At 46.0% G+C, this 27987-nt stretch overlaps 1 protein-coding gene across 1 annotated transcript in view; it reads left to right on the top strand.

Moving 5' to 3' along the window:
- NDRG3 (NDRG family member 3) overlaps positions 1-27987 on the top strand; it is a 51990-nt gene continuing 24003 nt past the window's right edge. Inside the window, exons 1-2 of the mRNA XM_088536068.1 lie at positions 1-83; positions 25201-25306. Coding sequence (XP_088392194.1) covers positions 25250-25306 — 57 coding nt within the window. The 5' untranslated portion in view covers positions 1-83; positions 25201-25249. The remainder of the gene's footprint in view (positions 84-25200; positions 25307-27987) is intronic.

Here is a 27987-nt window from a genome sequence, read left to right as displayed (position 1 = left end):
CCGCGGCGCGTCCCGCGGCGCGCACGCGCACGGCGGCCCCACATGCCGCGGCGGTTGGAGCTGCTGAGGTACCTGGCGCTCAGGTGAGCGCGGCCGGGCGGCGTCGCGGGGGAGCGGCCTCGTCGTGACCGGCCGCCTCGGGCAGGGCGCCGGGGCCGCCGCCGCGGCGGGCTGGGGCGTCGGGCGCCGCTCGGCAGCAGGTGCGACGGCCTGGGGCTGGCGGCGGCGGCCGAGCCGGGGAGCCGAACCCAGCGCCTGGGGCGCCCCCGGGTAACGGTCACCGGGCGGAGCCGCGGGCGGAGGCGGCCAAAGGACCCTGCGGGGGAGAGGGGAAACGGCGGCCCCGGGGAAGCCCCGCTCTGGCACAGGGCTGGACGATGATCCAGCTTCCTGCTGCCTTTCGCTGAAATATATGTAATAGCTCTGTGTATAAATATATGTATATGCGTCTTCAAGAATCGGGGGAGGGGGACGGTTTCTAGACTTTTATTTTATTATTTTTTCCCCCTGTCAGTGGACTGGAATGTTTTCTGCTTACTGTGATCAGTAGCTCGGCTTTCTGAGTATTCAGGTCTTAAATTTGCTACTGCTGTTTACTTTGGACAACGAAATCATTTTTTTTCCTGCAATTCTGGAGGGTCTTGTAACTAGGTACGGGGGGAGAGGGGTAGGTGGTAAAAAAATTGCTGTGACTTGCGGAGTCTCCTAGGTTAATGTCTTTTATTGATGCAAGTAACAGGGAGCAGCTCAAAATGTTGCGGAGTCAGGCGCTTCCCTTACCATAAAAATCGTGATTCTGAAGTCGCACACAGAAGGCGCTTAGGGTCAGGGACGGCCCTTACGGGCAGTGCGGCGCTGTGCCTGGCTGTCCGGAGGCGCTGGGGCTGCGCTCAGCCAGGCTCGTGCAACGCACGGGGATGCTGCCTGCTAGTGCTGAGCAAGAGCCTTGCAGGGTTTTCTTTTTCTTTTTTGTCCTTCCCCTCCTGTTAGAGGAGTCTGGGCCTGGCGTGCAGTGGCGTCGTGCTAACGTGTGAGCGCTGCTCATGAATCCTCATCGAAGTCTGGGGCTTGCTGCTCAGCTGCATGGTTGTCGGGGAGAAGAGGAGAGTATTGGTAGGTGTGCAGGGGCTTGCAGCGGGGCAGCCTGCGGGGGATTTTGTGTGGCTAAATCTAAAGTGAGCAGGAGATGGAGATTAAACAGGGACGAGAAGCCCCTTCTGCTTCTTGTGTCAGGCACACTCGCGACAGCCACCTCTATTCAGGCAGGGCCTGGGAATGCAGTACTTGGGAATCTGCCTGTCCTTGTCCATAGAAACAAGTGCCCTTCCAAACCTCAGAGCCTGTAAAACTGCTTTAGCCCTAGCACGAAAGTCCATGGTGGGAGGCTGGGTAAGTAATGAGAAGTGTAAAACTGAATTTGGAATCAGCTTGGAGCAACGGGGGAGCAGAACTGACCAAATGTGTCTGTTGCTGAAACTTGAATTTCAGTAATAGATGTTGGAGGTTGGCTCCTGAATAAAGCAGGCAATCGCTACATGTCCGCATTACTGGACGTTGCACAGATCTGGGATTGTGGAGAAGGCTCTGGACTGACAATGAATTTTCCAGTTTCTGTTGAGTATTTGGAACCTTAAAACGTAGTTTGTGTGACATGGGGCATTGAAAGTGGCTGAAGAGTGCTGAAACCCTGGGCTTACCTTTGCAAATATAGAAGCTGGAAACTTTGTAAAACGAAAATTAAAAGACTGCCGAAACCAGTGTTACTGGAAATCCAAACTGTGTTCCTGGTTACTCATTTTGTATGCAAGGTTTAAAGGTTGATAGAATCTAGGAAACCTGTTTGATTTGTGTTTTCCTCATTTCAGGTCACCTTTAGAAATGCTCCAGTGCTTCTCTTTGTAGTTAATGGTTCGCATTGGTCATACATGACAGGCTCCTTAATGGTTTTGAATGGAAAAAACAACTGTAGTAATGCGTTTGCATTTCACAAGATATCTTATATAAAGCCCCTATTTTGGATTCTCAAGTCCTGTACATCAATAAAAATGTTATAGTAGCAGTATAAATGTTATAGCTATGTTCTGGTATACAACTATGGTATTTTCAATACGAAACTGAAAATCGTTATGGTCATAATACAGTCTAAGCACAAAAGTTAACAAGATAATTAGAGTAAATAGCTTTTAAAATCTTCTCATGTTTGTTTTTCTGGTATAACAGAATATGGACTTTTTTTTAAAAAATGTAACTGTCATTTTCTCAAATAATAGCTGCTACCACCATCAAATGAGGAAAAAAGTAAAGGCAAACGTGTAGTATTGCTGTAGCTTTAGTCAGTGTTGACACCACAACCCTCCATGCTCAGGATTTGTCTTGTACTTGTAATCTGTCAGCTTTATCTTGGATACCTCCACTGCTTACGGTCTTAAGCCTGGTGCTGGCCAGGTGTGCTGTATCAGTTAAGGCTATTTATGTCTGTAATTATTACAGCCTCGCTTAATCTGTGATAGTTAAAGAGAACACAGAGGCATTTTTTTTCTCCAGTTCCTCTGTGTGATACTCAAGGAAAATTATCTGCTGTGTGTTTTAATTCATCTCAATGGTCCCCTCTTTTTTCTTTCTTTTTTTTTTTTTTTCCATATTAATGTAGTTTGGAGGTAATAATAAAATCCCACGCTGCTTCTCCCCCCCAGAAAGTCTCAATGGTCTGGCCACATCGAGTTGGCTTTTAAGCGAAGTAGTTGTCGTTTGGGCCTGATGAGCGGGGGAGACTGTGCCCTCTGCTGTGCAGTCAGAGTTGGTGATTGATTTTAATAATCAGCCCTGGCCTGCGGTTCTCTCCCACATTCTGAATTGTAAATGGGACTTGCTGAGTTTTTAATAAACTTATTGATCATTCACCTTATTCTGTCTGTTTGTCTCCCTTTGGCTTCTATGACTGATGTAGCATCATTTAATGTAGAGGTCAAATCGATGCTGTGGGAAGCATGGAAGGGAATTACTTCTTTTTTTAATTTGGCTGTTGTTCTTACCAGACGTGAATGCCTTTCTGTGCTTACAATAGTTTTTTGTTGCTGTTGCCTGGGATGGGTTCCTTGCTTCATGTAATATAATTGCTGTGGAGGTTATAGATGTTTGATTTTATTTATTTATTTATTTATTTTTAAGTAACCAACCCTAAGTTGTGTGTTAACCAGACTGATGAGCCTATTCATAATTTTCTGGAAGCTTTAATATGTGGCATTAGCGCCCCCCCCCCCCCCCTTTTTTTTTTTTGGCAAGAGCTGGAATTTTGTCTTTTCTCTCTGTGTTTGAACAGAGGCTGCAGATGAGGCCCCTGTCCCACGCTCCCCTGGAAGCTGAACAGGTCTAGGGAAGGACTCCTGAGTACCGGAGATGAACTTCATTTCTTCAGTGTAAGAGCAGTGGTAATGGATCAGACCCAAGATCCATCTTGTCTAGTAATCTCTCTGACAGTGAGCACCATTTCATTCCTAGAGGAGAGCAGGGCTAACGTATATCAGACCTTTGTCTGCCACCCTTCTTATCTGCTATCAAGATGCAGGCATTGCTTTCTTTTAGTTAACATTCAGTGTATTCTTCTTCTCTGGACTTGCCTCTGTCTCCACTGAAGTCCATTAAAATGTATACTACTGATAGCATCCCAGGAGAGGACTTCTGCAGCATAAAATAATGTTCTGGAAACTAATTACTATTAATTTTTTTCTGAGCTTGACAGCTGCTGGCTTCATTTCATATATCTTAGCTTTTGTATTGGTGGAAAGAGTGAGCAACTGATCCCTGTTTATCTTCTCCATGCAGTCGATGGTTTTATAGAGTTCTGTCATAAGTCGCTGCAGTCAGCTCTGTTTCCAGGCAGATGAATCCTAGGCCGATCAATCACTGCTTCCTGTAAGACTTTTCAAACCTTGTTACCTTTTTAAAATGGATTTTCTATGACTGTTATAGCCTCTTGAAATGGAGGCAAGACCCTCTCAGGATTTAAGATGCAGACAAACTATAGCTTTATATTAATTCCTTTCCTAATCATTTCTTATCTTCAGATTTATTTTTCTGTTTGCTGTGTGGCCTTGAGCTGGTGCTTTAATCAAACAGACTGTCATAACTTCCACAAGACTTTCAGACTGCTGATGATTGGCATGGAGCACGTCACTTTTTGTGTGAAGTTAGGGTTGTTATTTTCCTGTGCACTACTTTATCTGCTCTGAATTTCATCTGTTTTTTATCTCCTGTTTATTCAGTCTCATAGCTTTTTTTTTTTTCCCTTCATGTTCTTGTGGGAGCCCGTATTCTTATTATTGTGCACAGTTTATATCCTCAGCAAATTTTGTCACTTAGCTCATCACCCTCTTTTTCCCAGCCTGCTCATGAATGTAGTTTGCAGCACACAGCTCCTACCAGTCTCCACTCACTGCTGCCCCGTCTTCTGTTTTGCAGCTAGTTATCAGCCCAGGTGAGAGCCTTCCCATTCACCCTTTAGCTGCCTGTAGAAGTTTGGTGCCTCTCTGCGTGTTGTCCGGCCCGCAGTCCCGCAAGATGCAGCGTGGGCTGCGTGGCGCGGGGTTCTGCCCGGTGCTTGGGATGCTCCCCGCGTGCCCCCTTTGCTGCCATGCAACAAACTGAGTCCAGGAGCAGAGCTGGTTGCAAACAAACCCAACAAATAATTAGTTGTCAGAGAGATTAATAATGGAGTCTAGTTAGTACACAAGTGTGTGGATTTAATTAGAATTAATTTAGGTACATTCGTGCAAACTTTCTATGCTTGTAACTGCTGATTAAACCTACCGGCTCAAAGTAGTCTAGACTTGAAGGCATGATAAGTGTCTATGCACAGACCTGCAGTCTTTATATTAAATTGGTGTGAATTTGTTGTTGTAGTTAGATTAGTATGACTCGGTGTATGAATCTGTGCCCTGTGCTCTGGGTGTCCCTGCTGGAGGAGGGAGTTGGACCAGATGATCTCTAGAGGTCCCTTCCAACCTCAGTGCTTCTGGGATTCTGTGAAAAGGGGAAAAAAATCACCTGCAAAGATATATCATGCTACATGTATATTTTCTACTGTAAGAGATTCTGTAGGATTTTCTTTTCTTTTTTTTTCTTTTTTCTTTTTTTCCCTGGCACAAGCTACAAGTAACTTTCCAGGTGAACTGAGGTTGCTATTATTGCATTTTTATTTATTTATTTTAGAAGTCTGTGCTGTCAGTTCAGGTGCTGTGTGGTTTGTCTCGCAAGCAGATGGAGAATTAATTTAAATGTTGCTAATGCCATGTAAGCATTTATTTGTTACTTGGTAAAGAGACCTTTTCATCTGTCCAGTGCTATTCTACCTTTGTTGTTTTGCTAATTTATTTCAATTTGACAAGATTTTGACCAGAGCAGAACTCCATGTTACGAATCCAGCTCCTTTGTTTCTTCAGCTGAGAAGCTCACCAAATGCATTTGTTCTGGTTCTCAGGAAAAGCAGGGAAGATTTTTTTTCCCTCTCATTTTACAACACAGTTGAACTTCATCAGTGAGCTGACAGAGAGAATAATTTGGGACTTGGCCTACATGTGGATTAGCAGAGCCAGGCTGTAAAATGATACTCTTAAGATAAACGGATAATTGGAGACATGAATTATAAATAATAATAAAGCAAAAAGGAGCTCCTACGCCCAATTACAAAACATTTTTATATCTTCTATGACTGATCATGAGACCCAGCTGGTATTCCAACTAGCTCATGTTTTGCTAGTAAATAATTTGCCAGCTCACATAAGATAGATGTTGACCTTGCAGATCTGCACAGGAGAGTGTGTTTGGGCTGCTGTGAGATCCTAGTGCATCGAGAATCAGGGAAATACCTGGGAATTCTTGAACTGAACTGCAGGGTTACCTGCACTTGCTCATTTCTGGTTTGCACCAAGTAGAACACTTTAAAAGAAAGTAAATTTTTGTAAGCATTTTCCATGGTACGCTCTCTTCATGAGCAAGTGCTTTAGCTGCTGTAAAGGCTCCGTAGCGGATGAGAGAAGGGAGTTAATAGAAGACACAGCCCGTCAGGACGCCTCCTTTCTGAGACGGTCCCCTTGCCGTGCTGTAGCGCTACCTCCACGGTTGCAAGCACCCTGTTGGTCACTTCCTGGTGTTTGGCTCACATTCCTTTCCTTTTGGCGGCATAAGGAATGTCAGCTGGGCGTTCTGAAGTTCAGGCAGTTGCTGTAACAGAGGATTCTTGTGACTTCATAACGTCTTTTGTATCCCTGTGTTTCAGCAGTCTTTCCAAATCGGGGAAGCACCAGCTCCAGTGCCAGCGCCGCCACATCATGCGCACACTACAAAAGCTGTACTAATATAATGAGACCATCAAGCCCTTCTGATAGAGAGGCAGTTTACGCTGTGAGAAAGGCCTTTTATTGGTATGCCATGTAGTAATTGTCTAAATGAAGTGTTTTCAAGGGTAATTTGGTACCAGTATAATTATATGTATGCTGCTGCTCCCGCCAGCACACAAAGGATTTTAAAACAAGATGTAAAGCTCGACGCGTGGATGCTTGGGGCACATGGGGGAGGGAGGGGGCCTTGTGCCTCTGCCCCACAAAGACGTTCCACTTCTCGTGGTGTTTTTAGGCGTTAGTCAGAAAATGGTGGTTTTTTTGTTTGTTTGTTTTTTGTTTTTCTCCTGCTTGTCACACAGCTTTTCTTGGTAATGCAGCAATCCCTAGCAATGACTTTTAAAAGCTCATGATCCTCCTTTTCCTGCGCACTGTGATAGCGTACATGGAGCAGAATTTCTGGGGGATACTTCAACCTTAATAGTAAAGAATCAGAGGAATAAGACAAGGTATCTATGTACTAACTCCCGGGGCAAAGCAGCGCATTACTTTGGAGGGTGATGACCTGAAAAAAGCTTCTTTCCTCTCCCTCACCCCTTGTTTTTTAAAAAAATATTTTTTAATTTAGCTTGCAAACAAAGCAAAAGTAAAGCCTCAAAATGCTGACTTCTAAAATTGCACAGCACAGTGTTCTTCTGAGAGATGAGGGAGGAATTCTTTGAGCATTAGAGTCCTTGTCAGTGGCCCTGATTCCAAGGCGGGGGGAGAGTGGAAGATTTCCTTTGGGCTTCTACAAGCTAAATTTTTTGTATTTTTATTATTATTAGTAGTATTATACTTTTTACTTTAATAGCTTCTTTCTTAAAGACAGCAGTTTCTTAACAATGAAAGCAGTAAATTGATTCTCCTTGGGAACTTCCACTATCTAAACTTAAATAAGATGAAAAGAAATGAATATATTTATGGAAAGTACCTATGAAGAAGTTCATGTGAAACAGGGATGTTGATTTAAGGCCGTTTTATGGAAGGGCAGGAGAAACACTGTCAATACTTCATTTTCATAAAATAAGGATCATTAGTATTTTCCACCTTTATGAATCTCTCCAGAATGTAAGTCTGCAATTACACCTTCTGTGATTGTTTGGCGGGAAGTGGCTGTCAGGAGAAAAATGTTAGGAAAAGCTTAAAATGGCTAGAAATACATGCAGCAGAAACCCTGCTTCATGGCCTGAGCGTTAAGTGTCTGCTGTAGCGGGGGTATCTTGCTGTTCTGTAGTTTGACTGCTTTGATGTGCTGCGCTAATGTTGCCTCACATCTCTCTAGCCTCAAACGCCGCGCCGGGCTCTGCCATGATCGTAAACATGGCACTTACGCTCCTATTTTTATCGCATTTCCATGTTAAAGTGAAGTGTATGTAGCAGCCATCATCAGGCATCTTGCTGGCCTCAAAATGATTTAAGGGAGCAGAGTCTTAATATTGTCAAAGCTTCCAGTAAGAAAGAACGTGCAGAGATCAAATTACAATCTTGAAACTTTTCTTTTTAGCGAAGTCTGAAATCTTTTTATCCCATTATGCATATCAATCAAACCCAAAGTTTTCCCAGCACTGGTGATTCCAAACCACTTTTTGCAAACTAGGTCCTTACGTTTCAAGGCTGACACTGCTGCGAACCAAGGGAGTTGTCCCACTGTCTTGGCCTCTACTTCCTTGCAGCCCGGTTCTGGCATCCATGTGAATAAAACATATGGAAAAAATAGGGCTGTGTTGTGGTGGAAATTGAAGGTTTTGGTAAGGAAGGATTGTTTCGTTGCCTTTTATTGTGTTTGAGGAGAGGGAAGGTGCTGTGTTGTCTTTGTTGAAGGCTGTGGAGCTTGGTGTGAGACAGCCTTGCTGCAGGAAAGGGAAACAGTCCTCTTGCCCAGGCAATCTGCAGCTAGTCAGGCAAGCAGTGATTCCTTTGCAGCGGCAGGAAGCTCAGTCCTTTTTTTACAGGCATATTTGTATATTCATTTTTAAGGGGTAAGCCATTAAATCTCAGAGAAGTGACAGCTCCTGATTCTTCACCTTGGCACCAGCATTAACACAGTTTAGTGGTTGCCATCCATCACTGCAGGCCTGGGAAGGAGGCTGGTTGGGCAGAGCGGTTAGGCTTTTCCAGCAGCAAGTTTTATTACTGGTGATTGGGTAATAAAACAAAACAAAACAAAAAAAAGCAGAGAACAGCTTGGAATGTGTCTGCAAGGCAGCGGCAAGAAGGGTGTGATCTCTGTCTCACTCCAGAGCTATTAGCAGATGAGTCCCTGTTTTGACATTTTAACCTTCAGACTGATAGCAAGGACTGCTTCAGATAGTCATCACCAGTCCCTTTTCCCTTGTTTCTCCCTTGATTAGTTCTTAATTTGAAGGGGAAACAAAACTTGACATTTGGGATAAAAAGTGAAATTCCACTGGGAAACAGATGATACTTGAGCTCGAATAAAGGTTTGCTGCCCAGAACACATGCATCAAGCCCAAGCAGCTTAATGCGCAAGGAGGAGGTTGAAAGGGTGCTTTCTCACTCAAGGTATCTGAATGGAGGAAGCTTCTGACAGCAGTCTTCTTTTGGGGGGCTTTAGTAAAATCCAGAGGGAGGGAGGAGTCTTTGATAATATTTGCAGTATAACTGAGGTGAATATTTAACAAGAGCGGGGTTGCCAGTATATTAGATAGCAGCAGAGAGCGTCGGTCTTTTCACTTGTCAACAAACATGAAAAGTGATGACTCAAAATATTCCAAGACGTGCTTTGATGAAGAAATTATTTAGCATTTTTATTTTTATTTTTTTTTTAAATCCTGTCAGGAGGGTCAGCCTGACTACTGAAAGTGATCTCTTGCCATGAATATGTGTTGAGTAATGCTGAAATAAGAAGCATTACCTGAAGGGTCAGTCCAAGAAAACTAAGAGCAGAGCCTCAAAATAGATCAACATAATTCACACACTGCCCTTATTTTCATTGAAATTGTTGAACAAGTGTTGACGTTCACAAGTTAGAACAGGACTTCTCAAATGCTGTAGCGTATGAGCATGTTACGCTTTGTTTGTCGATATTAGATATTGCTTCTGTTAAATGTTTGTGCTCTCAGGCCCTGTAGGGAAGAGATTTGGGGAAGTATTTTAATATCTGTAATATTCTAGAGATGCTGAAAATGAAAAGTGAGAATTGGAGAAGCACTCATAGTTGAACAAGTTGCTACAAAAGCTGTGGATTATAAACTTTTAAGCTATATTTTAAGCTTATTATAAGCTGCCCCATAAAGTGTGATGGGAACCATGAATTAGTTGCAAGTCTCTTGCCTTCTGATACGGGACTGAAACATCGGCCACACACTACAGGTTCTGTGGCAACTCAAATTCAAACATAGTTTTGGGTACTGCATTTTAGAACCTGATATTTTTACTAGTAAGATGTTGTAACCTCTGATTTGGTATGCTTCATATACCAGTGCAGAAAGTATATACAAAAAAAGGCTATTTAAAAAAAAAAAGAGGAAAATGAGTAAATAAATACTTGATTTCTTAGATTTATTTTTCATAAATAACTTTTTAAATTAAATTTCCATTTCTGGGAATTTGTCCAAAAATTTCTTTTTAGAATAAAGCCATATTTTTGGCATGGAAGCTTTTTTGGCAACTCCCTGTAGTAAGGCAATGGGAAGAGTTGGTAGAGTGGGGCATTATGTAAAGGGATTGCCTTTACAAAGGTGTAGGGAAATAGTAAGGCATGCTTCTAAAGAGAATCTCTCAAATATTTCTCTGAGAAAGCATGAAAAAATTCCATAGGGCAATAACATTTTAGCTGGAGCTGTTTGTCAACACAATTATTCAGATTCTTTCAATATGGAGTATAAGAAAGCTTTAAAATAGGAAAAGGGTATCAAGGAAGAGCAGAAACATGGAATGAGGAGTGAGCGATTTGAGGAGATGTTCAGTGGCTTAGGATTCCTTGGAATAGCTTGGAAAGGAGGCGCTTAGAAGAAGAAAGAAATGAAGGGAATTTTATGAAAGCAAGAATCACACTGAGAAGTTTAGTAAGGAATAATCAGTGTTTTGGAGAACGTGAGGACTCCAGGGGCATGTACGAAAACTTTATCTGTAAATTGGACAGAGGGAAGATTTATTTTACACAGTGTTTCCACAGTGTTATCCATTGCTGCAGGATGATGTGGAGGCCAAAAGCAGAGAAGTCAAAGCTAGAAAAACAAATGCATGACAGATGACAGAGGTGACAGTGTCTGTTGACGAAATTAAATTATTTACGATGGCAAAAAGAAGAGCGGGCTGGCAAGAAATGTTGGAAAATCTTACCAGACTGAATGCTAAAATAGCGTTTTAAATTTGGTCTACTGAAGTAATTCACATGGAGAATGGCCCTGGTTGTATGTATACAGTGATAATCTCTGAACTGTCTCTTCAATTGTAGGTAAAATTTGAGGGTGATAGTAGGCAGTTCTTTGAAAATATCTTGGTGGTTGGAAAATTAAATTGAAGGTTCAGTGCTCATGGAAAAAGAACAGTGGCCAAAACAGGAAACATACTGCTGTGTAAGTCCATAATGAATCCACATTGCAAATGCTGCATGACTACTACCCTTATTCCTCTTTAAAAAAAATCCAGTAAAACCAACAGAGGTCCTGAAAAGGTTGACAGGAGTGATCAGGGAGTGAAATGGGCTGCATGTAAACAATGGTGAATAGCTGGGAACTCTTTGTGCTGGAAGAGATGCCTTTGAAGGGAAGGTGAGGGAAGTGCATAAAGTTTTAGCAGCAAGGAGTGAAAATCAACTTTTCACCATCTCTTCCAATACAAGGGCTAAGATCAAATGAAAATAGCAGATGGCAGGCTCAAAACAAGCAAAGTAAGATATTTATAGAGTGGGAGCTGGACCTGCTCCCTTCTCTTTGGCACTGAGGTTTTCATCTGTTGGAACAATTCTGTGGACTTAGACTGATTTATTTTGCAGTTAACTCCATCAGAACATTGTTCACAGTGCCTTTAAAGCTTGGCTCCAGTACTCTTCTTGTAAGAAATCTTTTTGAATGCCAGAGTATGGATGCGAAGCCTGGCAGGATGAGACACCCCCTCTAATCAATTTTCATTGGGCAAAATCAATGCAACTTCAAAGTGTTTTGGGGGAAATACTTGGTGAAGTTGCATACTTCAGATAATGACATGTAGTTTAGCCTTCTTGGCATGTCAGTATTTTGGAGTTGTTATGGGAGTACTAAAACTTCATTGACAGCAAGAGCTGTTAATTGTCTGGTAAAAGTGAGTTGGGATGATGGCATATACAGTTCTCAGTTAATTTGATCTTAAGCTACTACAAAAATAATACTATAGTAAAATACCTACCATCAGCCGTCCTGTTATTTCGAGTTTGTAAAATAAGAGCCTGAAGGGGGAATGTTTTGGATTTGTGGAAATTCTTCCTGAATGGCAGAAATAACGTGTCCCTCATTCTGTTTTTGTTGTGACTCATCGCTAAGACATCAGCCATTGTAACCAGGACTTGGTCCGATGTTCAAGCACTGTTTATTTGACCTATGGTTTGTTGTGTTTATGTACTTGCTGACAAAATCAGTTTGTTGCCAGGTTAGACTGATTCATCTCTACACTTACTTGAAGTGAAGAAGGTTACTGAGCACCCTTAAACTTGCAGGCAGATCACAGAATGGTTGGGGTAGGAAGGGACCTTTGGAGATCATGTGGTCCAACCACACTGCTCACGCAGAGGCACCTCAGGCAGGTTGCCCAGGAATGTATCCAAGGATACATTCCAATGCTCCAAAACCTCATGGGGTGACCTGCTGCAGTATTGAACCACCCTCATGGGGTGACCTGCTCCAGTATTGAACCACTCTCATGGTAAAGAAGAATTTTCTTGTGTTCAGGTGGATTTTTTTGTGTTTCTGTTTGTGCCAATTGTCTGTTTTGCTATCACTGGGCATCACTGAGAAGAGTCTGACTTTTCTTCTCTGCATCCTCCCAACAGATATTTATATCTGTTGATAAGATCCTCCTGCACCCTCTCTTCTCTGCCCCAGATAGTCCTGGCTAAAGGTCGGCTTCTTGTCCACCAGGACCTTTAGGCCTTTCCCCGTAAGGCTCTTGAGCTGGCTGGCCAGCAGTCTGACGGTAGGCAGAGATGCGTGTGGTTATTCCCTACCCTGTGCAGGACTTCCAGCTTCCCTTTGGATGCCGTGGGGTTCCCCTCTGCTCTTTTCTGCCACCTCTCAAGATCCCTCTGAATAGCAGCGCAGCTCCAGTTTTGAGTCCTCTGCGAGCTTGCTCGGTGTGCTTTTGGTCCCATCACCCAGGATATTGATGACGATGTTGAACAGTATTGGCTCCAGTATATTGGCTCCAGTATTGATCCTGGCAGACACTGTTAGTGAGTGGTCACCAGCTGGACTTCATGCTGCTAATCACAACCCTCCAAGCCCAACAGTTCAGCCAATTTTCGGTCTACCTTGCTGGCCACTTACCTAGGCCATCAGATTGTCTATGAGGCTATTGTAGGAGACAGCATTAAAAGCCTTGCTAAAGTCAAGATAAACAACATCCACTGCTCTCCCTTCATCCCTTAGGCTGCTCATATGATCGTAGAAGGCTCTTGGGTCCACTTTGTACATCCATGCTGACTACTTCCAGTCATCTTCCTGCCTTTCACAAGTCTGAAAGTAAAGTCTAGGATCGCTTGTTCCATCACCTTCCCAGAGACTGAAGAGAAGCCTCTAGTTCCTGGATCTTCCTCCCTGCCCTTTCTGAAGTCAGGAGTGACATTTGCTTTCTTCCAGTCCTCAGGAAGCCCTCCTCGTTGCCATGACCTTTCAAAGATAACCAAGTGGCTTTGCAGCACCATCGGTCAGCTGCCTGAGCACGCACAGGTGCATCTGGTCAGGGCTCACATGCTGCGGTGGGTCCAGCTTGTCTGTGTCCCCTAAACTGCCCCTCTCCCACCAAGCCTTCATTGCTCCAAACTTCCTCTCTGGAGTGCAGAGACTCCCCCCCTGAATTTGGCTTGAGAGTTGTGTTTTGAGTCATCTTCTCTTCCTGAGCTGGGGTAGGACTTGTGGTCTCAAAAACTTGTCTTTGTTTTTTTCCCCATCTAGGTAAGTAAAAGATTCTGTCTTAATCTGCAAGTCTTACCTCTGTTGGAATATTCAGCAGATCCAGGTGTGTTGGTGTTTCCTGTATTACCCCCTTGCCGTGACAGCTTTAGTGTCTGGGGAGCTGCAGTGGGAGACAGTGACTGCAGCGGGTGGTTCTGCGAGAGCAGCTCATGTCTGCGTCGCCTCCGAGCCCCGCTCATGCAGACATGGTGAGGAAGAGCCTGCAGTGAGGAGGGTTAGAGCACTTTGCTGTAAAGTGTAACATGTGATCGAGGAAATGGCTTGCTGGGTTTACCAGATTAACTAATTGTGTTAGCTCTGAGCCTGCTCTTAGGCCTCTCTACCTGTCAGCCCAAACCCACTAGCTTAAATTACTGTGAAGGGGGCTCAAAGAGTCTATGTCTTGGTTCTGTGAAGTTAGCTTCAACTAATATGTATTCTTTGCAGTTGGGTTTGGCGTCTGTTACTACTACAATTCATCTAACTAATGGTATCTTAATTACATCCAATGGTATGGACAGGACCCTTTAAAACGCTTTAACTCTCCCTTGCGTCCACAAGATTTCTTTAGAATTGATGGCTGTGGCACTGCAATACCAGGCACACGATAGGTAAATATAGTTAGTATGTCCCCAAAAGATGAAGCCGTGCAGCTTAGGAAGGAACAAGAGGAAAGGTAATACTGAAGTGGGGGAAAAATGATAACTGGGAGCAATGAGGAGTCTCATTTTACGTGAGAGAATCGAATGAGTCTCCTGAGGGCCTCGCGATGCAAAGCGCGTCCCTTGACAGCACACACTGACCTCGTAAAGCTCCAGCTGCCCAGGGCTGTGGCCGTAGCTCATTACAAGAGAATGCGTCGTTGACCCAGCACTGGAGTCCTACCTTCAACTTAATGTTGGGTTCGGACATTGTTGTGTTGGGACAAAGGAGGGGTCTGTGTTTAGCAGAGAAAGATGCTCATAATATGCGTGAGTCCTAGGGAAGGAGAGACACGAGGCGCTTTTGTGCAGTGCTGAGCCCGAGCACAGCCACTGTGTTCGGAAAGGGCCACCCTGTCGTGTACCGGCAAAGCAGCTGCAACAGAACCCGAGAGAAACGACGCTGCTCTCTAAATTAGATGCACTAGCAAAGAGGAACCATCCCTAGGTGCTGTTCTTCCTGCGCATCTGCTCTGGAACCATGTCAAATGAGGAACTAGTGAAGTTCTGCATTGGTTCTTATCTGCAAACTCCCAAATATTATTGAGAATGTGAGTGGTTGGGGATGGTGAGCTCAATTTAATATTAAACCTGTTGTTTTGAGGTATTAATGTCTGCCCTGGAAAAAAAAGCCCTGTTCCATTTAATGCCCCAATTGTGAAACATTTGATTTGAATTTTTATCAATAATTAACCAGTTTTAGAAAGGGAATTTCTAAATAGGGCTAATGAATGGCAGTAACAGTCACTACTTTTCCATTTTTCTTTTTTCTGATTTTTTTTGTACATTTTGTTTGTTTTAACTTTGCTTCTGGATTGTGATATTTTCAGGTCAGAAATATTACTGTGCATCCTCCTTCCACTAATTAAGAGGGAGTTACAGAGAGGATGAGCCCAGTATCTTCTTATAGATCCCCAGTAAAAGGACAGGAGAGACAAGTTGCAGCAAGGTGAATTCCCATTAGATCAAAGGAAGACATTTTCATGAGTGCCCTGTAGCACATCCAAGGTACATCCTTGAGACTGCCAAAACTTGCCTGCCCAAAGCCCTGAGCTACCTGATCCAGCTTGGAATGAGGCCTGCTTGGCAGAGGAGGTGACCTCCAGAGGTACCTTCCGGCCTAAATTATTCTGCAATTCCTCGCGAATCCCCCAAAGGAGAACATTGCAACGTCACTGCCATGCCAAAGAATCTGTGATGGGCTTTTGGGAAACTCCCTGTTCATGCCTTTTAATCCAGGAAGCAGTTTGAGCTTCCACTTCTTTAGTTTCACCCTTCACTGCCTCCTCGGTGCAGCTCGTGCTGCTGGTGTTGCGCTGGTCCCTGGGGACCGAGAGCAGGGGTCTGTTGTAAGCAGCTCCTGGGGAGATGAGGGGTTACATGTGAAACCTGTCTGGTGACTCAGCCTTGTTCAGAACCCACGCCAGGGAAACAAAGTCACTTACATTGATCTCCAGTTATTTCTGACAAAAAAAGGAAAAGATTAGGCATTTTAGTGTCTTTAGGCTATGTTTACAGTAACTGGATATCCTAGAGGGAGTATCCATGGTATCACAGATTTTCAGCCTAAACTTTTGCATGTGGCTTAAATTTGGTGGTTGTTGTTGTTGCTTTTTTTTTTTTTTTTTAGTGGGCATATCATGTGCCACAGTACAGAAAAAAATTCCTGTCTGGGGAATGTCTTTAAGTGATCTACTGAGTGCTGAATGTTTCTACTATATCTGTGCTGTCTGTTGGCAAGTTTTGTTTTCCAGCTACAGAGACTGAATTTCATTTAATACAAATCATTTACCTTACAGTAGTGTTTCTTAATGGAGACTAAATATTGGGCGTACATGTGGGCTTTGACTTGAGGATTTGGTGGGTAGAAGATAGTTACGGCAGCAAAAACAGATTCAATCTAGGTCTGTGAAAACTGTTATTTTTTCTTGGCATAAGCTGTTTGTCCTGTCCAGCTCAGTCACTAGATGGCTTCAGCTTCTGTCTTTGTCCACCACAATTTTTAATGTATTCTCAGTAAGCGCTTTTACGCTTCAGCTGCTTGAAATCTCTAAGCAGCAGCACCGGCTGAAGAGGGAGCTGGGGACGGGCCGCGTGGTGAGTGTTGGCATGGGTGCAGAAGGCCGTGAGCTGCTGGAGCTTTGCAGTCAGGCATGAGTTGCTGGAGAGACTCCCTCCTGGCAAGCAGGAGATGGGGACTGGGGTCAAGGATGCAGCAAAACCACCAGCAAATACCCAGAAAAAAGGAAAGGAGGAGCATGACAGAGAAAGAAGGGAGGCAGGAATTCTTCCTACTTGGAAATGCCTTTGGGGATGGGGTCTCGTCAGGGCAGGGGACACTCTCAGGGCTTTGTGAGAGGATGTGTCACCAATAGCAGCTCAAATGTGCCCAGGATGGATGGGGTTTGGGGCCTGTGGTGCCCTGTAGTGAGGTCAGAGTCTCTTCCTTTGTCTTATCTGAAAAACTTGAAATTTCAGGAGGCATATTTGGTACCTAATGACATCCTCCTGTTATCTCCAGAAAGGCTTAAAGACCATCCTAATTTGACTGAAAATGTCTTCTGAAAGAGATGTTTTCAGATCTTCTTACTTTAAAAGTAGTTTTATAACTGACTTCAAGCAGAAGCTGCTCTTATGGATAATGATTTGAAATCAGTTACTGTTGGCTGGGAACCAAACCTTAAGGCTGGTTGAAATTGTTACGTGCTGCTTCCTGGACCTGTCAAGGGTGACAAATTATTTGAGCAGCCGAGAGCGGTGCCTGGCAGCAGAGCGGGGGCTGCGGCTGGTGGGAGCTCCCTCGCGCGGCGGCCGCGCGGCGCAGAGCTCTGCAGCCCCACTGAGGCCCTGCAGTCTGCCCTTGCGCTCGCTGCTGCCACTGGAAGCTCAAGTGCAGCCCGTGCTCTTGCTGCCTGAAGCACTTAATGCATTTTGCAGGAAATGGAGTTTTCTCTCTTTGTCCTGACTAACCCTGGTGAAGCCCAAGGTGGCTCAGGCTTCGAGCTTGAGCAGTGGCCTGCAGTGTGCCTGCCATTTCCATGCAGAGGTCTCTAGGCCCCAGGCTCCTTACAGGATTCCTGCTTTTTGTTACATTTTTTAGGTTTTGCTCTGTTTTGACAGATTGCTTCGTTACGTACGCATGTGTATGCTGAATTTGTCGACTTTCGCACTGTGACATTAAGTGTAATTGTGTTGTGCTTTTCAAAAGAAAACACATCTCCTCCTTCCTCTCAAACCTGCACTGCAGCATGGCATATCCGTTAGGATAATGCTTCCCAAAAGAGTGACCACAGTGGATCCTGCTTCAGTCTCCTTCCAAGTCCGTGTGTATTAGCAGAGTCTGGCCCTTTCAGGTATGACCCACTAGAAGTCTCTGAAATCACAGAATCCCAGAAGGGCTGAGGTTGGCAGGGACCTCTAGGGACCATCCAGTCCAACCCCCTGCTCCAGCAGGGACACCCAGAGCACGGGGCACAAGGTGGCATCCAGGCAGTTTTGGCACAGTTTGTGGCACAGGACTACGTCCAAGCGTGTTTTGAAGATCTCCAGAAAAGGAGCCTCCACAGCCTCTCCGGGCAACCTGTGCCAGGGCTCTGGCACCCACACAGGAAAGAAGTTCTTCTTCACATGGACATGGAACTGCCTGGGTGGAACTGCTTGTCCTGTCACTGGCCACCACTGAGAAGAGTTTGGCCCCATCCTCCCTACACCCTCCCCTCAGGTGCTTGTACGTGTTGATCAGATGCCTCTCACTCTTCTCTTCTCCAGACTAAACAGGCCCTGCTCGCTCAGTCTTTCCTCACACAATGGCTGCTCCAGTCCCTTCATCATCTTCATGGCCCTGCGCTGGCCCTTCTCTAGCAGCTTCACGTTCCTCTTGTGCTGGGGAGCCCAGAACTGCCCCCAGTGCTCCAGGTGCCTCCCCGGAGCTGAGCAGAGGGGCAGGATCCCTCCCTCGCCTGCTGGCAACACTCCTGCTGCTGCAGCCCATTGGCTTCTTGGCCCCGAGGGCACATTGCTGTCTCATGGATAACTTGGTATCATCCAGAAACTTCTCAGGAACTTCTCAGTACGTGGGCAAATGTACCAGGAAGGGCTTTGGCGCACTAAGCTGTCTGGATTGAGCATTGAATGCCTCGGTCATTGGCATTTTCCATCATATGCCTGTGTTTGTGTGCAGGCTCTTCCAGACTGCACCCTTAACTCGTGAGCAGGATGTTCTCACAGGTGGAACGTGACTTGCTGGATTGCTCCATCCCATACATTGCTGATACAAAACATGGTTACCCCTCTTCCCAAAGGATTTCCATTATTTCCATTTATTTCAAGAAATGGTTGGCAGAGCTGATGTGTACTAGATGCTAATGTATATCACTGGTTACTCGTGTTACAGGAACACTGCAAAGAGTGCAGTGAGTTAACTGTTATATTACTGCATTTGACTGCTACTTATGTGTTTCCCAAGCTACACTGTGAGTTCTGGGGCTGACTCCAAAGCTGTGACAGAGTGCTGGGAATGAATGTCCATGCAGCTGCTTTGCTGGAATGCCAGCTAGATTTATATCAGTATATGTTTTTTTTCTGGCCTATAAAACTTGGAGGTTTTCATGAGTTCCACTCAGCATTTTATTCATTTTTTTTAAAAAAGAAAATAACTGCAAACTGCCCAGGATCTGAATCTGAACCTTTTCCTCCACTGTTAAAAATGCATTTTCTTGACAACCTCTAGCTAACTTGGATGGAAATGGCAGCCGCACGAGTTGTTTCTCCGTATGAGCTGAGCTGTATTAATGGTCTTCCTGAAAGGTGGATCGCATCTTCTGTGATTTCCCTTTGCTTTTGCCACATACCTTGGGCTAGCCCTGATGTTCATCCCTTTGCCCGACAGGCTCATCCAGGTCACCCAAGCAGCAGAAAGCCGGCAAAAAGTCAGGGTGAAGCGTGCCCGCCTTGGGGTGAGGAGCATGAGAGCCTGCCCGAGCCGAGCCTGGGCCACCGTCCCGAGGCAAGAGCAGCAGGGCAGGAAGGGGGAATGCCGGTGACAGGAGAGCCGGAGGAGCCCATGTCCCATTCAGGAGCTGTAAGAGGAAAATCTGGTTCCTCTGTATTTCTAGCTAACTCCCTCCAGTGAGACACCTCAGCTTAGCAAGCTGCGTTATGTTCTCTGTACGCTTGGTCTGAATTGATGGGTTTTAGCATGTCGTGGAACTCCGGGCAGTTTTCCTGTCTGCCGTTTCTTGTGGTGGTTGTGTGAGCGCAGGTCTTGGCGGGGCAGTGGTTCAGCTGCAGGGCTAACCCTGCCAAGGCGCACGCAGTTCTACACCCACGTCTTAGACAAGCTCTTTGTGCTAGACAGGTCCAGAAATCGGGGGTGCAAAAGGAGCTTTCCATGAATCCAGTCTCCAGTACAAGTGATAACTAGTTCTATAAAATATACATTTATATATATATATATATATATATATATATATATATATATATAGGATCAAGAAGATGTGACGTGGCAAATTACTGCATAATTGTTGGCGCCGTGCAATGGAAGAATAAGGAATTCCTGGCAGACATGGGAGGGAGAGCGGGAAGGTCCCTTTTGGCAGCAACCAACAATTAGGTTGTATTAAGTGTCTAATGAAACTGCTTCTTGAACTGCTTCCCATGTTGCCTCATATCCGTTACTGGTTCAGTCGCAGTTAATTGGGGTTTAGCGGGGGAATTTGAGCTGCCTCCCCTGCCCTGGCCGCCTGCCCGCGAGGGGCAGGACTCCAAGATTCAGCCTGCTCTGCGGAAACCTGTTTTCTGCTCAGAAGCAGCCTGGCCAGGAGGGACGGGACAGCCGCCCCAGCAGTTCTGGCTCATTTGAAGTAATGTCACATTTTTTAACTATTTACTTTTCATATAAAGTAGTTGTGTTCTTAAAATGGCTGTCAGTCCTGAGAGGCCTGAGGTAGAAGGGAGAGCAGGGAGGTCCCTTTTGCCAGCAGCGTGTAGTTAGGGCAGATTAAAAGAGCAGTGAAACTGCATCCAGAGGCTTAAATCTGCCATCTAAGTACGTCTGTAGTCTTATCTCCAGTACAGATCGTCATTTAATATTAAGCAATGTGTGTTTGCTGCCAAAAACCCCAGATCTCCAGTCGCACGTCTGGTGGGAGGTTTGGTGGGAGAGGGCGCCAGCACTCAGCGCCTCAGCCCCCGCGGCCCTGCGGACCTTATTAAAGAAGCTTTAGCTTCTAAAATGTACATAGATGAATGGATGTGAAATCATCATTTGTTTTAGATGATGATTATAACATCTTCAAAATCTCCTCTTATGCTGTTAATCTGTTTTTTTTTTTCCCCCCATCCTAATAGCATGTAACACCACTTACCTTTAAAAAAGATCACAATTACATTAGAAAATACAAAAACTGAAGTCTGACTAAATGGTTGTTCAGCTATATCGTAACTTAAATGATGACACAGCAAGGCGGCTTAGCTGGGTGTAAAGGCTATATTTATCAACATAATTCAATGTTTGGCAGCAAGTGAAAATGAAACTTTTGTTGGTGATAGAAATCTTTGCTAACATCTTGTTTTAAACAGGTTCTTGGTCCATCTTGCTCTAGATTCTTTTCTGTGCTCAAAGGAACACATGTTCATTTTATTTTTTTATGTGAAATGTTAAAAAAAAATGCGATTAGTTAGCAAGAAGCATGGCTGAAATGAAGCAGAAACAAGATTGCAAATAATTGTGCAGAAGGAGCTACAGGGTCTAGTGGAAGCAGCCGGCTGTGGTCCTAAGCCCTTCAAGCGGGAGCTGCTCCAGGATAGAGGCACTCTGGATAGAGGTGCTCTGGGATAGATGGAGGTGCTCTGGGATGGATAGAGGCACTCCAGGATAAATGGAGGTGCTTTGGATGGAGGCACTCTGGGATGGAGGCGCTCTGGGATAGATAGGGGCGCTCCAGGATAGATAGGGGCGCTCCGGACAGAGGCTCTCCCGCCTGCCTCGCAGCACGCGGGAGCTGGAGTGCTGCTGCATGTGCAGCCCCAGCAGGGAGAGCTCGGAAGTGTCGCAGGCAGCAGAGGTGATGCGGGCAGAGTGGGGCTGGATGCTGCCGCTCCGTGGTGGGGACTAGGAATACTGCAGGAGGGCGGAGCCTTCGGGGGCCCTCTCTGTGCCTGAGCAGGGGTCGCAGCTTGGGGGTCCTGGAGGGTAGGAAAAGCCATTCTGAGCAGATCCCCTTCGTCCTTCCTGAGTTCCTCTTTCATGAAGTTTTCCCTCACTATAAAACTAGAGAACTGTTCCCCTGGTTTATTTTGAGCTCCGTGAGCTGCAGCCACCCAATGGTGCAGTCACTGCAGGCCCTGAGCAAGAGAGGGGCATGGAGACATGGTAGGAGTGACACCAGCAGTTTGCTGCAGCGCTGTGACCGTTGCAGAAGATCTCATGGCTGCAAGCCAAGCTCTGTGCTCTCGTGTTTGTGGGTCATGATCACCAGGGCAGGTTTTCTTCCCCAGGGGGACCCCAGCTTGCTAAGGGAAGTGCTGCAGAACTGTTGGAAAGAAACACCCTACCCAGAAAAGCTTCAAAGACGGGCTGCATCGTGTCTGCGACTGCGTTTGGCATTATGGCAGTTCATGCCCCAAAATCACTTCTCTCAATCTTTCTTCTGGAGTGTGCAGCCCTATTAAGAAGTGATTTGGGATTGCCCCATATCGGGCATTTCAGCATCACTTGGTGTTTTCACTGGCACCAGTGCAAGCAGCCCCCAGTGGTCTGAAAGCTTCCCCTTCCTCTTGCACCCTTGCTCAGTGAGCCGGGTGGTGCCCGCTACGTCAAGCGATGCCTGAGCATGGTCCTGCCAGTGGCACTCGTGGGTGCGCACAGGGCTGGGTGATACTTCTCAGTACTGGACACTCACTTTGTCCAAAATGAACAGAGCTGTGCATGAAGAAAGAACTATCATTAAATGTAGGTTTTATTAAAATTCCTCAGAAGGTGCATGAGCAGCTGGCATATCTGGCCTGGTGATAGCCTGGATTCAGGAGGATAAAACAAGAGAACTTCCAGGACCGCCGTCCGTGTTGCACGGGAGCCGGCACGGGAGCTGCTGGAGGGCAGGGCAGGCGAGAAGGCTGCGGCTGCCCCGGGAGCTGGCCCGGCCTGTGGAGTGTTCCCCAGAGGAGCTGAGCCGGGAAGCGAGCGAGCTGAGCTGGGAAGTGATTCAGAAGTGCGTTCAGAGCCTCTGCCTGCTTTGCTGGAAGTTGACAATGTCCGCTGGTGTTCTGGGGTATCTCAGCTTTTTGGCAGAGTAGGCTAGATGGGTGATCGAGAAGCGAATTGCTATCAAGAGCCTTAGAAAGGTCTGAGGAGGAGGAGGGCAGGAGTGCCCAAGGTCTCAAAGGCCATAAATGAAACTTGTTTTACTTAGGAGGATGAACATGGCCCAATTGCAATCTGCCTGCTCAAAACGAGGAGCCCACACGTCCCGTCCCATGCGGGACGTGCTGCTCTGAGGGGGGCAAAGGAGGCACGGACCAGGAGTCCTCTTCCTGCAGAAGGTGATTAAAAGCTGCGGGAAACCCACAGCCCAATAAACACCCGTGTTGCAAACCTGCAGAGCAGGAGTCAGCTGTGATTCTTGCTGGAGTGCAAGTTCCTTCTCTCCATTGCGTACGAACCAGGCATCTGAGTCCCTGAGTGTCAGAGTCGTGTCCGCCAGCAGCCCTGGGGCCTCGCTCACCTTGCCCTGGCTGTAGGCCCAGTTGCTCTCTAGAGAGGACCCGTTTTCAGGCCGCCTGCTGGGCGGCTGCCTGAAGGGAGCAGCCGTCTCGCTGTGCTGAGCTCACATTTTGTAGCAGTTTGGTATCTGTCTGGGGTAGCTTTTCCTGCTGCATGGCAGGTCTAAGGTAGCATGGATGGCAGTAGAGCAGTTACAGTGTTAATGAGCTAGAAGGTGCAATCTAGTTACGATGGGTGAACGGGCGGTTTCTGCCTCTGCACATGAAGCTTTGCTGCATGGAGGCTCCCTGGCGGCGGGTTGTCCTGTCCTGCATGGCCAGATTGCGTCTCCGTAACAGAGCAGATGACGCAAGGAGGTGAGGAGCGGGCGAGCCTCGCGCACGGCCCCTGGGGAACAGCGTTCACGTAGGGAGCTTACCCCCACGTTATTCTATTGAAGTGGTGTGAATTTGGAGCGTTCTTATCTGGGAGGGAGTATGCAAGCACCTAGTCCAGATCCTACTTTGTATGGAGGTGGTTTCTGTTTGGGGCTCACTGCCTTGGTTTTCTGCAGGCTCCTGTGCCCTGTGCCAGTGCTAATCTCTTTGGTAATTATTCGCTGAATGCTTGTCTTGATTCTTATCCTACTGTTTTTTAAGCAGTGTGGATTGATTCCAGCCTCTGGGAAGGGGATGCATGGTTTATATCGTGGTATTAGACTTTATTTATAGCCATATGCAAATGGCGGCAAGAGGAGTCCTCTCAGCATGTGTCATACTGGGACATATATAGAAAAATGTATGTTTTATATATGGGTTATTCCAGGCAAACCTTTTGCTTTGTCTACAGCCTGCCTTCTGCAGAGCTGTTTTTTTAATGCGCATTTATGCTGCTTTGTTGTGGTATTTTAGACTAGCTTTCAGCTTGTGAAATGTCACGTTTGTTCCTTTAGGTAGAGGAGGAGGAGGGAGGGCACCGCTGGCTGCCATGGCCGAGAGGGCAGCGGGTCAGGAGGGCTCGGTCCGGTCCTGTCCGTCACCTGCCTGCAGTGAACTTCTGCTGCCACGTGTTTGAAGCCACTGTGGTGTCCAGAACCTCCTGGGATCCTTGCCCAGGGGTCTGGAGAGAACCAGGTGCATGACGAGCTCTTGCAGTGTGCACGGAAGTTAGTCCCTCTGGTGCCCGTAACTCCTTACATGAACTCCAGCTCTCCCCCGTGGCTTGCAGTGCCTTCTAATGCAGAATGGCTCCTCCTGCTCTTCAAAGCAACTGTTATGCAGAAGAATGTTACCTGTGAATTGGCTTCCCAAACCCTCCCAACAGATTTGTTTTATAGCAACTGTTCTGAAAAAAAAAAAAAAATACTCTGGAGGTTTCCAACAAGAGGGAACTGAAAGAGAGGGGAGTTGCTATGGCTGGTTTCAGAGAGGAAGGACTTTCTTTTCCTACGAGTTTGGCTTTGGCTGCATTGATGTCAGTCCTGACGTGCAGAGGAAGGGAGGTCATGTTAGGCTAGGGTGAGAAGGGAACCTCTCTTTCCCAGGACAGTATACATTTATGTTGACTTAAGGTGCACAGATGCAGTACTCCTTTTCCATTTTTTTTCTTCCAGGGCTGACATCAGTGTATTATTTTGTATTTTGTGATATTTTGTAATTTTGCATTAATTTGTGGTAGCACGTGAGAGTCTTTTTCATTTGCACTCAACATTGAGGCAGCCCAATACATGCCTATCCTCATTCCTCCTTAGGTCCACGATGTTTTTTATTTCACCTACAGAAATATCTGTAATTTTCCTATCTAGCCAAAGGATTTGCACAGTCGGGTTTGAGCACACCCCTGCCAAGAAGTGACCCCTGGAAAGCTGCTCCGAGGGCAGCTGAGGCACAGAAGCAGCACAGGAGGTTAAGGCAGGGCAGACTGAGCCCCCTCTCGTAGAGACCCCTCCCCAAGCCCCCTGCTGCTGCCCAGCACAATTTGGCCTCTGCTGGGGCTGCCACGTCCAGCTCGTCCTGCAGGGTCATGGCTGAGGTACCGGCAATGGGTGGAAGTGGGTCCAGACTTGGTGAGTAGAAGTCCTGTGATTTGGGGACAGTTTTCAGCAGGCAAGGCAATGCGCAGCACAGGGAATGACACAGTGATACACGGAGAGTAGACTTGGCTGTTTGCCTGCTCCTGTTGCAGATATTTCATATTGCACAGAGAAATATCATCTTTGAGACTCATGCGTTTCAGCTCGAGTCTACACATTAGAGTTTTCTTTGCCTACTATCTTTTCTAATACCATTTCTAATCTTACTCATTTGTTTCAGAATTGCTGGTTTGCTTCCCTGAAGGTTAATTGTCTCCAGTTACACCACCATGGATGAACTGCAGGATGTTCAGCTGACGGAGATCAAACCCCTTCTCAATGACAAGGTAGTGCTCGCTGCTCCCTCGCCCTCTGCCGAACTCTGCCTCACTTTGTATCCAGCAAGGAGCTCTGATTACCAGAATCTCTTTACAGCTTGGAGCACCTTAGGTTCTCAAAACCAGCAATTGCTTCCCCATTCTGACAATTCAGCCCCAGATGCTCCTCCAAAGCGGCAGGGAAAGAGACACTCCCAAGGAGCAGCGCAGATAAGTTTGGAGTGCCAAGCGGGCTTCCAAAGACAGGGAGGAGGTGGAATGATGAAACCCTTCCTGGCATGTTTGAGCTGTAGGACCTCTGATAAGTTCATGCTTGTTAGAGAAACCATTGCTGGTATCATATCTGCTTTTTTGACTTTTTAAAATCTTTCATCTTTCAAATTATCTGCTTGCTTTTTGACCCCAAGAACAGGCTGATCTCTCTGGGTTTAGTAACGGAAAACTGGTAAAATCTACCTGGAGTAGTGCAGACTCGTGCAACACAAACTTTGCAAAATCTGTTGTGCTGCAACTCCTGTTTAGTCCTTTCATTCTGTCTTCTGGGGGAGAACCCCCTGAGCTCTAGGAAAGTCCTGGCCCCATTTGATTCTGCTATGAACTGGTGCTTTGACTGCCTAAATTATGCATATCCTTGGCTTTCCCAGCAAGATCTAGAGTCTTGCACCTGCAAATTGCAATTATGTACGAGCTTGGGGGTTTTTTGTCATTTTCCATATCTACCCACAAAATCAGAGGGTCTGATGGAAAGTGCTGAGGTTCCCAATGCTTTGCTGTTTAATGGCTGACATCAAAACCTGGCTTGTTCTGCTAATTGAAAGATGTGATAATTTCTGAATGAAAACCTTATTTTAGCTGTTCACTGTGTGCCCACAGAAGGCTCTGTACTAAGTCCCCAGATGGGCGAAATGTCTGAAGTTCTGTTATGTTTTAGTGTGTTCTTAGTTCTTCAGGAAGAAGCACACAGAGGAGCTCAGCACCATGCCCGGCTCCGCGCAGAGCTGAGAAGCGTGCTTGCTCTGGCTCTCTTTTTTACATTTTCTTCTAAAATGCCTCAAGGAAGTATTGCCCCCAAGGTCTAGCCCTCATTAGGCCTTACAACATGTATAATGGCTCATATAGGTGTGATGCTATAAGGTGCTCTTGTGTGCACCAGAGTCCAAAAGGTATTGAGCTGGCAGGTCAGTACGATTTCCACAGAGCAACCCACTCTTAAAGCTGGGGCTTCACGAGCCAGCATGGATTAATGGCCAGAAATAGTACAGTAAAACTCTTAAGGTGCTAAGGGATGGGTGTTGTGAACTCTGAAGATAAACAGGCTGCCGCACAGAGAAAAGGAACTCTGGTGTCTGAACACTCAAACTCAAAAACCAGTAGAATTGACTGGGTGGCTGGAATAGGTCACAGCTGCTCATTTCTTGCTTGAGCTGTAGGGAGTGCAGCTAGGGACTGTGCTGAGCCCTGGTTTTGCTTTGTCCTAAATCCAAGACATTGGTCCCTTCGTCTTCACTTATAGGTGTAGCAACAGTTCTTCAGCAAAGATACTTTGCAAAAGAAAATCAAAAATTACTCCAGTATGTTAGTTTTTATTCAGGACTGACATCACTTCTGATTAATCCTTATTCTGGCACTTCTGACCCCTTTTAAAATAGCCCCAGCAAAAAGTGATAGAAATGCCATAGCTTAATTCAGGACATTGACTGGACAGCCCTTAGGCTGGGCTGGATAATTCCCTCTAGCTGTTTGCCTTTGTAATGCAACTATCAATCTTCATCAGACAGGAAAACCTGTCTTCATCTTAAACATCAGAAATTTCGGAAACTAAGTAGGTTAATGCTTTAACATCAGGTTTTGGTGTGTTAAAATCAAGTATCCAACAGTCAGGACATGCCAGCACTAAAGCTGCTTGTGTCTGCTGTGATAAGGAACCATAAAATTGTAGACTTTCAGATTTCAAATGCAGATTTCCAATGATTTGATCATTTCCCCCGTCTCCCAGAGAATCCTGCTTCTCTCCGTATAAATTCAGATCAGCCTTTACTTGCAGGGCATCATTAACGCCCTGTGCTGAGAAGTTATTTCCTCAGAGACTTGTTTATCCTTCTTATTCACCTTGACAGTGGATGACTGAATTTATCTTCTTTATGTCTTGGTGGATGAGGAGACTTCACCCTCTGCATTTAACAGAGAAAGCAAAAAGGCCTCGATCAGTTTTCAGAAATCTCAGCCCACTTCAGGATCTCAAACTGAAATCAAGACAGTTGCTTTTTTCCTTTCCTCCTACCTCCTCACCTCTAAGATAGGTTCTTTGTGCCACTTCATGTTCAAAACACTGACATGCTGATTCTTAGACCAGATTTGCAGCTCTCAGCTCGAACATCTCAAACTGTGAAGGGCATAGCTCAGCTGTGTTCCTGCCAACGTGGCAAAGCCTGCGTGAAGGAGGGCAGGGCTCGTTGCTTACACACATGGAGGGCTTGGCGTGCTCGCCCAGAAGAAGGGTTCGGAGTACTTGTCTTGCTCATCTATGGTCCCAGTTGTAATTTTAGCATCAAGATGTAGGCTGTGCCCAAGAGGTGCAAGCTAGAATGCTGACTGCATGTTTGCTGGCCCTGCGTGCAACCTGGGAGCGCTCAGCAGCCCTCTGCCTGCTCGCCCGGCAGAGGCAGCGTCCCTGCTGAGCTGCTTATCCT

The sequence above is a fragment of the Tinamus guttatus genome, unplaced genomic scaffold (assembly GCF_059628265.1).
Source record: "Tinamus guttatus ecotype Peru unplaced genomic scaffold, ASM5962826v1 Tinamus_guttatus_pri_ptg000650l, whole genome shotgun sequence".
In the NCBI taxonomy this organism is placed as follows: Eukaryota; Metazoa; Chordata; class Aves; order Tinamiformes; family Tinamidae; genus Tinamus; species Tinamus guttatus.
This window is presented reverse-complemented; position numbering and strand designations above follow the sequence as displayed.